Source organism: Chroicocephalus ridibundus, chromosome 1, assembly GCF_963924245.1.
Source record: "Chroicocephalus ridibundus chromosome 1, bChrRid1.1, whole genome shotgun sequence".
In the NCBI taxonomy this organism is placed as follows: Eukaryota; Metazoa; Chordata; class Aves; order Charadriiformes; family Laridae; genus Chroicocephalus; species Chroicocephalus ridibundus.
In genome coordinates, this window is record NC_086284.1 from 36,705,547 (window position 1) to 36,720,209 (window position 14,663).

General features: G+C 37.3%; 1 protein-coding gene across 2 annotated transcripts in view; it reads left to right on the forward strand.

Annotated features, from left to right (window-relative positions):
• Window positions 1–14,663, forward strand: part of VWA8 (von Willebrand factor A domain containing 8) — a 204,453-nt gene that overhangs the window by 72,226 nt on the left and 117,564 nt on the right. For both annotated transcript variants that reach the window (XM_063335017.1, XM_063335028.1), the window contains exons 18-20: window positions 724–830; window positions 2,848–2,954; window positions 7,131–7,202. In XM_063335017.1, coding sequence (XP_063191087.1) covers window positions 724–830; window positions 2,848–2,954; window positions 7,131–7,202 — 286 coding nt within the window. The remainder of the gene's footprint in view (window positions 1–723; window positions 831–2,847; window positions 2,955–7,130; window positions 7,203–14,663) is intronic.

Sequence of the window (14,663 nt, forward strand, 5' to 3'; positions counted from 1 at the left end):
GGGTTAAGTACAAATTACTTCGCACTCTTCACATCTTTCTGAAGATATTTCATTACGTTATATAAATTAGGTCACCGTTATCAGCATTACTTCACTGTCTCAAAACACTCAAAGCAGAGTTATATTAACGTTTAGTACAGCTAGATGTTTGGTGGAGGCTTGGTTTCAGTTCTAAAAGCTGTATCTAAAAAAGTCATGACATCTAGGGTTTTTTTGGTTTGGTTTCGTTTTATTTTGTTTTGTTTTCAAAAGAAAGCAAATTGTACTTGTTTGGAAAACTGAAAGGGCCTAGTTCTAGACACCTCAGAGCTCACTTTTTCTCTTTGGAACCTGGGGGCAAAGTGAACTGAGTCAAGAGAAAAGGTATTTCCGAAAAATCATTGTTTCTATTGTAGCTCTTACTGGCAGTGGAACATGGGCATCACATACTTCCAGTCCTAATCCATGCTACGTTACAACCCTGTTGCAATATTTGATAACACTGAAGCCTTTTAAAGTGAGCTCACAGCAACAAATGTAGTTCATTGCCTGTGGAAGAAGCTCAGTTTCTCTCCTTGGGAATAGGTAAATGTTGAAGACTATTTGAGCGGGATGGGAATAGACATTCGGGGTTTGGAGGTCTAAGTAAAGCTTATACTGATTTTAGGTTACAGAAAATACTGAAAACTTTTTTTTTTAACCATTCCTTAAAATGCAACCTCCCTATTATTTTTCTTTATTTAGGTTTTTACCAAACCTCGCCAGATCAGCTTTACATAAAAATCTGCAGGATTCTCGTATTGAGTCAAGTCCAGATGACATGAAGAAACTAGAGGAAAAGGATTACACATGTAAGCTTCTGCCATCTTTTGTCCTGCTCTTCATGAATGTTAGTAAGACAGTTGGGCATATAAACATGTGTTAATTATCCTCAAAACTAGACGTAGTTTGCTCCAGTTATATCCCTTTGACTGTATTCTGGCAGAATACAGTGCTGCTCTCAGTATGTTGATACTTTTGTATTGTATTTTGTATTCCCAGCTCATGGAATTTTGTTCTCCATCATGTTTAAGTGCTTCCCAGTCTATAAGATCCATGGCCTCAGGCTTTTTTGGACTGTTTTGGGTTGTGGTTGTTTTGGTTTTTGGTGGTTTTTTTTATTTTTTTCTCTGTCATCACTGATAACTACTCTTCTGTACAGTTACAGCCTTGGTTTGATCTTAATATTTCTCTGTTCTGTTTTTTACCATTGCTTCTTTCTCTCCACTGTTAAAACCAACCTTTTTCTCTTTGAGGCTCTTGTAAAATTTCCCTTCTTTTTATTCTCTTTAAATTGCTGTGGTTGTTATATGTCACTTTTATCAAGCTGGTCATTGTTTCTTGACCTCATCCAACTTGTTCTTGTTTGCAGTAGCCTTCAGTGCTGCGCATATATTTCTGCTTCTGCCATTTTTCTCACGCTTTCTCATTCCTGCATGACCCCCTGGTCTTCATGCTAGCTGTATATCTTTTCCTGTACTCTGTCATGCGGCAGACTTTAAGCAATTTTCCATTTTCCATTCACTAAACTTTTCCTTTACTCTTCTTCACCCATGTTAGCTCTGCTATCATTCTTCTGTGTGCTTATTCTCTGTTTTGTGATGTATTTGACTTCTGTGTTTTTACTGTTAGATCTTTGCAGTAATAAACACATCTTTGGCTTTAATGAGCATGGATTCTGGTTTTATAGATTTTATTTGTGTGTGTGTATATATAAAAACATACACATAAATACAAATATATTGATGTATGTATTACGGTATAATATATATGCGCAGGCATATGTATGTGTATATACATATAGACACACACATACATATGCACCCATCTGTGTATTTGCATGTCTGTATTTGCATTTTTTTGAATATATAAAAATTATATATATACAATAATTTGAACTCTTGCCAGTTGTGTGATGCTGCCTGCTTACAATTCTGTTTTTTATCTCGATACATCCCTTGAATTTTCTTTATGTTTCTCTGTTTTGTGCCATAGAGTCATCTAGAATAATAGGTGAACAACTAAAAACATCCATCTAGAAATTAGGCTATTTTCAGCTTTACACCATACCAGATTAATAAATTAGTGGCAAAAAATTATTACTGTTTTTATTGGACAATATTGTTGATTACACTTAGTTGTTATTTTCCTAAGGACAGAATTTATGGTTCTTTTCATCTAAGAATTTTTTCTAGTTTACATTTTCTCTCAGAGCTGCAGTTTAAGGTTATTTCAATGAGTGCAAATTTAGCCAGTTTTCACCAAATTGTACAATATGTCCATGTTCTGACATTAACCCATTTGAGCAAAAATGCAGCGCTGAAAGGGAGGATCAAAGGTGATTCTATCCTGTTGTGGTGGGTTGGCCCCAGCTCCCAGCTGAGCACCCACACAGCCACTCACTCCCTCCCCTCTGCACCCCACTCCCCAGTGGGACAGGGAGAGGGAACAGGGAGAATGAGAGTGAGAAAACTGGGTTGAGGAAATGTAGCCTAATTAGTGATATTCCAATAATAAAATGAGAGTATGGAATTAAACCAAGGCAGCGGTCACAACTGCTAGTGTTTCTTATGGTGCTTTTCCCATAAGATCACCTGTTCATCACTTATTGTAATAGACTTCTTTGCAATTCAAATTCATGGTAATGCAACCTCTTTTTAACAGACACTTTTTCAAGCGTTCTCCTTCTTTAGATAGAAACCATTTACTGCAGCCCACGGCCTTGTTAAAATTTGTAAATTGTCACTTGCAGATGTTGGGGATTGATTGCCTGTCTGCTCAGAGGACGCTCTAAGTAATGCGTTTGCTTGTTTCCTGAAAAACGTCTAGGTGAAATAAACAATGGGATTCTGAAGATAGGGTCTGTGACGATGCCAATTTATAACTCAACCGAGAAAATGAAAGTGCCTGATGTTTTGTTTTATGAAAATCGGCAAGTAAGTACAAATCTTTGGCTTTTGAGGTATAAAAAGCTTGTTGAAGGTTTGCTAATGTGCATGCTCACATATATTAAATAATGTGCTAATTAAATTTTAAGGGTATATTTCTGAAGAAGTTTCTTTAGGGTAAAAATTTTTCTCACAGGATTTGATGCTCATTTCAGATGTGTCTTTGCCATCCCCTTGTGAAGAGATTGTGACAATGCTGTTGAACATTCTTAAAATATGAAGTAACAGTGACTGAAACTGAATTCTATTTGGAATTATTTGATCAGATGTTGTGTTGAGTGACTTTTTTGTTGTTGTTTTTGGCTGCTCCTGGACTGACCAACTCTTAGGGCTGGATTATTGATTCCATCCTGAGACTGTTTTACAAGCTTGTCGCATGAAGTTGTACCTGCCTTTTCAAACATGCAGAGTTAATTCTAATAAAAGCAAGGCGAAGAGTGGTTAGTTAGTTATTAGTTAATTGGTTATTAATTATTTCTTTTAATTAGTTTAGCTCACTAATTAGTCATCGGTCTTATTAGTGTTAATTAGTTCGCAGTAGTGAAAAGTAAGAGTAATTAGTGAACACAATGAAAGGGAAGGGCTTGGTGACTGGGGAGGTTTTTTGGTTTTTATTTATTTCCCCCCACCCCTTTTTTAGAGGTAGGTGTACTGCAGCTTTCTTCTCCATCTAGTGTGGAAGCCTCAAAACTGTCAGACATGAGTATTCTTAGCAGAAGGATTACCCTCTAAGTTACCTTTAGAATATTTTGCCTCTGAAAGGCAACACTGATAGCGTGATCTTGTGAAATATTTTTCTTTTAGGGGGCCTGGTGTGGGTTTGCTTACTTTTCCTTTCCTACTCTTTTTTTTTTTTTCCTCCCTCGCTTGCAATTTCTCCACAGAAAGACTATGCTACAGGGGTATCACCTACTGAAGGTGATGACAGGCCGTGCAAGGGGAACAGATGACAGTCGTCTTCATCTTCCCCACTAACATTTCCTGTGAGATTTTGTTCCGTGTTGCCATTTTGGTAAAGTACTTAATTTGGGTCTGTTGGAAATGAAATCCTGAGTCTTGCTAGGACTTCTACCTGCATTGCTTTTCCCACCTTCTTGCTTATAGCTTCAGAAACCTGTACACAACCTGTGCTCAGATTTTACACATCTCTTTTATTTAGGCAACTTCTATTAAAAATGCTGCAGAGAGCGAACTGCTCTGTATCTGTCCCCAGTAGCTATGCATTCTGAAGGAAAAAAGCACCAAGTACCAGTCAGGATAGCTATTCCCACTTCTAAATGAATTCTACTTTATTTTCAATATTGCTGGTTTGTAATTTGATCATTCAAGTGCTGTAATGATCGTTTAGCAAAACCTGCTGGAGAACAAATTTGATTTATGAGTCGAGTGCAATACTTCCTCTCTGGTATCTAAAAACTACAGAAATAAACCAAAACAGAGAAAAAAATATATCCTCAGCCCTTTGCAGTGCTGCACAATGTAATGAAATACATAATTTTGCCTCCTTGTGTTTGGTCTTGAGATGTTTCTTGTTCGCCACAAGTGGCACAGGGATGGAAATAATTTTTAGGTGATATGCCAAATTGCCAAATGCCACTTTCAGGCCAGGCCTTGGGGAACGTGCATGGATAACATTGGCATGATATTGATGTGTCTACTTATGAGTCCTTTGTGTAAGTAATTAATCTAAAATGTCTGTGTGCATCCCAATACAATGTTAATTTAGGTCCTGGTGAAAAAAAAAAAAGTATTGATACTTAGTATCTCTTGTGGGAAGGCTGTTATGCAGGGGAACTATAATGTACACATATTTGTGCAATTTTTCATAAAAAAAAAAAAAGAAGTAATCAGAAAGAAGCATTCATGCCTTAGCAAGAAAATGAAAAATGTGATCAGAGTGCATGGTAAAAACTGACTTACCAGAATTTATGCTGTATCTGGTCAAAGTTCTTCTCATAACTTATCAATTTCCAGTGCATACGCATGCCAGAAAATATAGTCATTTGCCTTGAAGTCCTCTCCTTAAGTTGTGTATTGAGTATTCAGTAGTCTTTTGGCAAGCCTGGGTAGGATTTTGTGGTATTAAGCTGCGTTTACAAGAGTTTCTTCCCCCACCCCCAGCCTCTGTTCTGGAGAGATTTGGAAACATAAAACATCTTTCACACTGTTAGAAACTGAGCATTTCTGTGCTTAGAAATTATAGGCAAGCTACTGATTTTTTTTGGTTGTTTAAATAAATTGCTAGAGATGAGATGATAAGGCAAAAAAATACGTATGTTTATCTAAAGGCAAGCATTCATTTCTCTAAGTAGGTTGTCTGACCTACTTACAGATGACCTATTTTTACTAGATACAGTGGAGAAATATACATGACTGTATTGCGAGTAAAGTAGTCTGCATTGCTACATTATCCTTAAATCCTTTTGATCCTTTTAAACAAATTATTTGTGAGAAGCAAGATAAGGTTAAATGACGTACATTGTATGTTACCTTTTATGATACTGGATATATATAAAATATACCTCAAGTACTTTGGCTTCAATTAGACAGTCTAATTTAGAAGTTGTAGGAAACATAATAAACACTTTTAGACTTGAGCTTGCATTTTCCTCCTTATTTTCCTTTAAAAAAAGAATCATACAATCATAGAATCATTTAGGTTGGAAAAGACCCTTGGGATCATCGAGTCCAACCATCAGCCCCATTCTACAAAGTTCTCCCTTACACCATATCCCTTAACACCTCATCTAAACGAGTCTTAAACACATGCAGGGATGGTGACTCCACCACCTCCCTGGGCAGCCTATTCCAGTGTCTGACCACTCTTTCTATGAAGAATTTTTTCCTGATGTCCAGCCTAAACCTACCCTGCTGCAGCTTGAAGCCATTCCCTCTTGTTCTATCGCTAATGACCTGTGAGAAGAGACCAGCACCAACCTCTCTACAGTGTCCTTTCAACTAGTTGTAGAGAGTGATGAGGTCTCCCCTCAGCCTCCTCTTCCTCAAACTAAACAGTCCCAGCTCCTCCAATCGCTCCTCATAAGATTTATTCTCCAGGCCCTTCACCAGCTTCGTTGCCCTCCTCTGCACTCGCTCCAGCACCTCGATATCTCTCCCATATTGAGGTGCCCAGAACTGGACACAATACTCAAGGTGTGGCCTCACCAGTGCTGAGTACAGGGGGACAATCACCTCCCTCCTTCTGCTGGTCACACTATTTCTAATACAAGCCAGGATGCCATTGGCTTTCTTGGCCACCTGGGCACACTGCTGGCTCATGTTCAGCCGCTTGTCAATTAGAACCCCCAGGTCCTTTTCTGCCAGGCAGCTCTCCAGCCACACTGCCCCAAGCCTGTAGCGATGCATGGGGTTGTTGTGGCCCAAGTGCAGGACCCGGCACTTGGCCTTGTTGAAGCTCATTCCATTAGCGTTGGCCCATCGGTCCGATCTATCCAAGTCTCTCTGTAGAGCCTCCTTATCCTCATGTAGATCAACATTCCCGCTTAGCTTTGTGTCATCTGCAAACTTGCTGATGATCCACTCTATGTCCTTATCAAGGTCATCAATAAAGATGTTAAACAGAAATGGTCCCAACACTGAGCCCTGAAGTTTAATTAGAATAGGAAAGTGTATTTATCATTGAGGTAGACCTGGCGTTTGACCTTGAATAAAATAAATGTGTGTAATTTATATATTAATGTCAGCTGCTTTTTATTCCCTCTGTTTGGTTTCTGTAAAGTTCTACCAGGATACATTTTGCTTCCTCCCAGTACAATTGCTGGAAAATTGTCGTACACATATTAATGAAAGTTCTTACACTCTAGGTGACAAGCATTCAACTAGGCTAAAAGGAAATGAATTAGGAGTGATTACAGAAAATTAAATACATTTAGGGAAATCAGACACCCACAATCAGTTGGAGCAGAGGAAATACATAAGGAGAGTTAGTATTTTTGTTTCATTGTTTTAGTCACTGGGTAGATTGGCTCTGCTATTATTGGCTGAGAGACTCTTGCAATGAAATAAATAGCTGTAAGTATAAAGTCCAAAAAATTTTGGCCCCAAATCCTGAAAGTAAAGTTGCTGTTGTACTACTATCATTAGTGAATGCATAAACTTGAGAGTATAAAAACAGGGGTGAAAATTGTATTTTTGTTTCTCTAGCACATGATGGTAATGGAAGACATGCTGAAGGACTTTCTGCTGGGAGAACATCTTCTTTTAGTTGGCAATCAGGTGAGTTAAACATCTCTTACAATGCATGGAACAAAATCATCATTTAAAAATTACATTAAATCTTTGTTTTGCTTCATTGAAATTGCATTCGTTTTTACTATAGAAGTATTTGAGCTGTTTTTTTATTTTTTTTATTTTTTTTTAATCTACTAGTGTCCATGGGTTTTATGGGCACATATCTGTGGAGAATGTAAATGCCTTAAATTTTTTTTACATTGCTATCAGAGTAACAAGTTAAAACATTAATAGTTATACGTAACATCATTACCTTTAAAATCTTCAGTTAACGGTTTGGTTATCCTTCATGGCTATGTATGAGACCTCTCCTTTAAAATCTCCCCTGGTAGATAAGAGGCAGACACATAAGTATTATCTAAATCTTATTTATTGATAGCAAAATGTTAGTTTTCTCTAAAAGAGATACACATTAGCTTTATTCCTTGGCAAGTGTCTTTGTTGATGGAGACTTTATTGGTGAGGTCATGGGGGCTCTTGTGTTCTTTTAGTTAGTCGTTGCTGTTTCATGACACCTTCTAGCAGTTTGTAGGTTCCCCAAGATGAGGTGTGGGCAGATGTTCTCCAATTGGGTATGTTTGAAAATCTGTTCTTCAGAACCACCTTACACTATTACTGGAACTGTTAGGTGACTTAAACAGAATTATACGCTTTGCCAGTTAGCTCTGAAAAAAAAAAGAGAGCTTTTCTTATTATTTCTGTATGTTTGAAGTGTTCAGGAAAGTTATACTTCCCAAGCTACCAGGTTGTTTTTTCCCTCGTAAAGTAATCTCCCTTTAGTTTAGCTTTCCCTTAGCAAGGGTACGATAATTTTCGAGCAGATGTTTCTCTTCATGTTTTGCAATAGCCTTTGGAAAAAGTCTAACACAAAACACTAATGGACTAACATACATGGCAAGGAATGTAAAATGCTAATTGTTATTAATATGCATTAAAATTATAATGTGTAGTTATATACAGTCTCATCTATTTAGAGTCCTTGCTAACAGCTTGAATTTACAAAGACATACTTGAAACCTCTTTAGACTTCTGCTGAATGATGCCAGCTTCTCCCTAAAGGTTTCATCTATTCGTAAATAGAAATGAATCTTTTTCATAAATTAAGTAAGATCTATTTATTCTGTTTCATAAACAGTGCTCTGTATGCCAGCTTCCAAGTTGGTATTGAAAATATATAGTACAGATTGCCTGCAGGACTTGCTGTCAGGGAATAGCAGGAGTGGGCTGCTCCACAAGGGAATGGAGGCAGGGACAGTGTCCTTAATGAGAAGGTTCACAGTGCCACAGTTTCCAAGAAGGCGAGCAGGTCTGAGAACCGCAGCCATGGTCAGCAAAGTGCCCAGTGGCTTCCAGACAGGTCTGTGGTGATGAGGCAGGTCTGAGGTCAAGCTAGGAACTCAAGTCAGCAGGTCCAGGCTGGGGTCAGCAAGGGGCCAGGCACAGCATCGCCAACGGTGTAGGTTGAGAAGGAACCCAGGAAAGGGCCTGAGTGTAAATGCAGCTCCCAAGCCATGGGGGCAAAGGGGACCCCCGTGAGGCAGCAGCACCGTGTCAGAGCTGACCTTCAACACAGGCAAGTAAAACACTAGGTCAGGGGAAGAGCTTGCAGAGCCCGGTGATACACTCAGGGCCTGGACACATGCTTCATATGTTCTACCAATTTGCCAAAAAAGTTTTGAAGACCATGCAAGTAGGATTTTTAGGGTATAAGGTATTTTCCCAGCAGTGATATACTCATCCTTAATATTTTAATATGTGCCACATTTTCTCCAGGCTTATGAAACTCTTAATTGAAGACAGTGTTAAAAGATCTAGCTGGGTTGAGGTATTGGAACATACTGCTTTGATTCTAGACATCAGCTCAGCTGAACCGCTAAGTTGGAAAATCATTTGATTTGCTGTGATTTCTCTTTGTCAAATCAGTAATACTTACAGGTTTTGTTTTTTAATTGCTAACATATTTCTGAGTACTTCCAGGTTTACTCTGTACTAATTTGTTCCGTTGTTTTTATGTGTGACTTAAGAAAAAGCCAGCTGGCCTTTTCTTTTTGAAATACTATTTTTAAATTTGAGCACTGTATTTGCCATTCTGCAGTCTTTTAGGACCACATCAATCATCCTTGATTTCTCAGGGGTGATCTTTTAACCATTTTGAAATTGCTTGGCTAATTTCTGAAATATATTGCTGTAAATTTCCGTAGTGTTTGATGAATCCTGTTCAAGTACTTTAAAAGCAACTGTATTACATCCGTATGCTTTCATGCTGTATGTGCAAATACCTTCCCCTTGAAGTTATTAGAGTTTTCATCCTCTTTTTGTAAAAATTATTAAGAAATAGGATTTTTTTGCTGCTCAGTTACTTTAACAGTTCAGTCTGTAATAAGAAGGTAGGGTTTTATGTTTCCTTGATATATATATATCAGTGTGGACCCATGTTTCTCATTTGGAAGAAATAGAAAATGTTTTTGTGTGGAGATACGAAGTGCTGTTTTGGGTTTCTTTCTGTTGTACTTCTTGTTGGTGAATGAGTGAATCATGGAATAACTGACAATTCAAATACTCTGAACCTGGGTATTTAAAAATATATGACTAACATCATTTGTGTCATTTCCTAGATGTTTAAATGAGTTGGCATATACCTAGACCATAATTAGGTCCATCAAAATGATGACTATGTAAGTGAGTACGTCTGTTCAACTGTGATTCAATGTGCAAGGCTTGACCTGTAGTCTTTCGTTTAGAGACTGGGTTTGGTTTTGCTTGGTTGACTGAATGTGATTTTCCTCTTTTGCCTCTTTCATTTTCATAACACGTGCACACACATAAAATTCCTGTTAGCTTAAGACCTCTCTCTTTATTTGAAAGTCTGTAAAGGTCGTCTCTTTTGTATATTCTTTTTAGTTAAGAGCTGTCTGATGAGAGTCTTCTTACCAAGATTGTTTTCAAGATGTGAACTTTGACAATTAGTATTTGAAATTCAGTAAATTAGAATTAAATTATGTTGGTGGGTGTTAGGGACTGGCTTTCTTAATGAAGCTGAAGGAAATTTGAAGGTAAGTGTTAGATACCAACAGATATCTTTAGAAGTGTTCAGTTTCTGAAGTGAACTACTTTATAACCCACTTCATTCACGTGTGCTCCCTGGAGCTTATATGGCTATGGATTAGCCCAGGATTTCACAGCATAAATGTATCATGTGAAATATGGCTTTGTGTAAATATTTTACATTGGTTGTTGATTTATTTTGCGTGCTAACTGGAATCTGCTCCCATTTCATCTATAAGCAAACAGGTTTCTTTGGGCCCTTGGAAAAGGCAGGGGATAGATATGAATTTTCAGCTATGAAATAGCTTCCAATTCAAAGAAATGCCAATGCTTTCTATACGGCTTCTGATATTGCTTCCTGAATGAGCCTGTAGACTAAGTGCAAATGAAACTATGTATGACCATCTATAGCTTCTCAAAGCAGCTATAAAGTAGCTTTTTCCTTGGCTGAGAGTAAGCAGGTATTTATTATTCTCAAAGCAACAGGCAAGCAACAGCAAGAGTCCTGTTTAGTGAAGGTCACTTATTCCAAACTTTGCAGTGACTGTTTGTTTAGTCATTACATATAGTTCTTACAGCTGCTCCCCAGTTTCATGAGACAGACTGGAGTATTTATTCTTATTACCAAGGAAAATTTTTAGGCTGTGTCTTTGTGAAAGTTTGTGGATTGGCCACTACTTGGTATCTTTTAATGTCTCCTTGAATTTCCTATCTTTGACAAACAGCAGAGAAACTACGCTAATAAACAGAATTTGTTTATGTGGAAAAACTTGAAAAATAGCAGTGGCTGAAACACTTTCATTTTTTTCTCGCAATTTTAAATTTTACACATAACATTTCCCAAATTGTTGCATTTGGAAGGTGTCTAAAGAGAGCTGTTGGATTCTTTCACCTTTATTGGTCATAGGTGAAGTCTTGGCAAACATCATCTGGTTTTGAAGATATCAAACAAAATATTCATAGTTTAAGGGATTTGTGGCTTTCTGGAGAGAGAGAGAGAGGGCTCACAGCCTTGTCACTTCTGAATTATTTTATAGCCCTGAAGTTCTAAAACACCTAACAACATGCTAAACAAAATTTAAGTTTTTTATTTGTCATTATTTTGTTGCCATGATTTATAGTATGAGCTGTTCAGACAGCTGATTTCATAAATCAAAGAGGTTCTGTTGTAGCAACGAATCCTGAACATTTCTGGGTTTAGGCCACAGTTAGCATACAGGAAGTATTTAATGACAAGTAGTGTTCATTTTGCTTTTTTCATTCTATTTTCATTCACTGTATAAATATGACATAGCTACAAATATTACAATACAATATTACAATAATACAATGAATATAGTGTATAAATATATTTAAAATACACTTCTACCATGATCTATCAGGAGCTATCTAAAGCAGCAGGACAGATGCAGCTTGTACCAGGTCCAGGAGTTCTGCTGTGCCTTGAGAATGGCATATGATCCCTGTCCCTGTCGTCATTAATGCTTCACTTGCCCTTATCCGTTCCATAATGTGTCTTTTAAATGGTACACGTGTTTCATTTTGATTCAAATTTCAATATGTACAGCCAATAATATTCTTAGGTGCGTTTCAGTCAGCGGGTGCTCCTCTGCTTGACTGTACCCTGTCGGCTTTGGCACACAGTGCTTGGCCTTCTACACTTAGGTCATCTGTTACAGGCTTTATACCATTTTCAAAGTGTAGAGCATAGCAATCAAAAGTGGTTGAGTGGACATTGCTGTCCATGCCATATAAGTGTTACCAAAATTATGAGGAACATTCTCTTTATTAATCTTCCTGAAGAGCGGACAGAGGAAATGTAGTATACCATTGGGACAACCTCATGTTCATCCGGGCTATTCCCTATTTGTTGTCTTTTTGCTTGTTTTTCCAGAATTCTCAGTTTCTGTTTTGTCTTGTAGTTTTCTTCGTTGGCAACCTTTACAGCTATTTCTAAGTATTTTGTACTCGCTGATCTACCCTTGATTACGAAATACTTGTATTCCCAGTATCCATCCTGCTTTTATGTAAATTACGTAATAAGGAAGAGCTACTGTTGTGTGGGTTTTTTTTTTAAAAAGACAACAAATAATATATTTATTCTCTTTGGCAATTATTATTAAGACTTAATGGATGCTGGAGTTCTACGTTGTGTTCTTTCAATCAAAAGGCTTTCCTATTGCTTATGTTCGCTTTTCAGTAAGAAAAGTAAAGTTGATAATCAATAAGAATAATCCGAAAAAGCATTCAGTTACTGATTAAATTACTGCTGAACACAGAAAGCATTTAAATTTTGTCCTTCTTCATTTGATAGTGTAAAAACTGCTCCCCGTCTACTTCCCCGTGTAGAAGGAAAGCACTTTGCAAAGTAATAAAACAAGCCTGTTCCTGAATAGCTTGCAGTCTAATGAGACAATGTATAGATAAGGGAAAATCAGAAAGAAATATGAAGTAGAATAAGAATGAAGAATTCTATAAAGGTGCTAAGTATTGTTGTAAATAATTTGAAAGAAGATCATGACAAAATCCCTGGCAGCACTTAGTAAAAATGTTGACGTGAGCCCACAGTAAGTAGACTGGCACAAATACCTGAATGTAACGTCCTTTTGGCACGCTTGGTAATTTATTTCCCTGATAGAAGAATGTAATTTCATCCTTTCTGCTGCCTTTCCTTAATTGAGAGATCAACTTCAATGAACTCATGGGCTACCTCTAGGAATTTATTTTATTATTGAAGAAATTAGTAGGACAAATGGTTGAGTCTTTCTTGAGGATATTTAAAAGGACATGCTTGAATAGATCTGTCCTTCTAAGGTAATATTCTTCTTCTTATCTCACTGTGAAATTGAATTAAGTAGATACTGAGAGTGTGATAATATCAGTCACCAGAAAACTTTAAATAGCAAATGCTTGGCCTTTAAACTTTTCTAGAAATAAAGGACTTTGTTTTCCTTCTTCAACTTGTGTAAAAACGGACAGCTTCCTCTGCAAAGAAAGAATCTACTATCCTAACCCAAATTTTTATTATTATTATAAGCATGAGAAAACTGAGCTCTAAATGAGCTACACTGGGTGAAATACTGTGATATTTTTTGCCTAAGGAATTCTCTGTGACATTTTTGGAAAACTCAGAAAATATTTCTCTTTTACATGCTACAGTCATAACAGTATGTGCACACACGAGAATAGACATGCTCTTTAAATGTGTCTCTGCTTACAGTATTGCTTTCTGCCTTTACAAGTTATACCAAAGAACCAGAATTAAAAAAAAAAAAAAAAGATCAATCAATTGATTTTTCTTTCAGATGTTTCTTCCCACAGATTCTTTCTATTGTAAAATTTTCATGTGCATTGAAACCACAATTGTCTTACGTCACTGGAAATGTGAAGATTGTATTTAGCCTGACAGGGCTCTGGGTTGAAGGTTGTACTTGCATTCAGAAAAGTAAGCTTATCTAGACCTGTAGTCAGAGACGTATCCAAAGCATTCAGTTCATGACTTCTATCAGGGAATTAAGTTTATTTGTTCTTATGTTGAAATTTTATTATTTTACCATCACCATAAATTTCGTGTGCCCCAGCTGATAAAATAAAATGAGATCCTAAAGCACAGAGCATTGACTGTTGTGACTGATAAATATATAGATTGCAGCTGGGGCAAGACTTAAATCACCACTGCTTTTGCGCAGCTGTTTTCCTTTGTTACTGGCATCCAAGTGAGGTAGCAACAACAGGGTCTATCGCAGTGGTCCCCTGGTAGCAACGTCTAGTATCTGCCAGTGACGTGCCTTCTGCAGTTATCACACTGCACTATACGCTTTGTTCCAAGCAAGGAGCGATGAGCTTAACAGCACCTGGAGTGTTTGAGAGACTTCTGTATAGGTGCTGCTTGTTGCTCGGGTGATAACAGTATATTTTTAAAAAAAAAAAAAATCAGAAATACATCTTCTGGTGTAAAAAAAAAAAAAAAAAAGGAGCCTCAATCAAAACACATGCATTCTTCCAAATGTTTCTGTTGGCAGAAACAGGCGAACTGTGGGCACGGAAGGTGGTTTAGTGCCATACCCAGTGTTAGAAGCCGTACATTAGCAACAGTGTTTTCGTTTTCTTCTTTGTCGTTGTTCAGACGTAAGTTTCTGTGATAATGACGCTATCAATATATCTTTCTATGATGTCACAAACTGAGAACTCTGACGCGAGTGGTCTGTATACTAACATTTAATGAAAAGTCAAGACTGTCTTTCATTCCCTAACGTAATTTTGAATTAATTTTAAAATGAAATTTCCTAGGGTGAAAAAAAAAGTTATAAACTGCCTTTTTCACCAGTTTCAAATTTTGTTTCATTCTTTTGTAATGAAACAGGTGCTCTGCTACGCTGGATGGCTGTGTACTGAAATGGC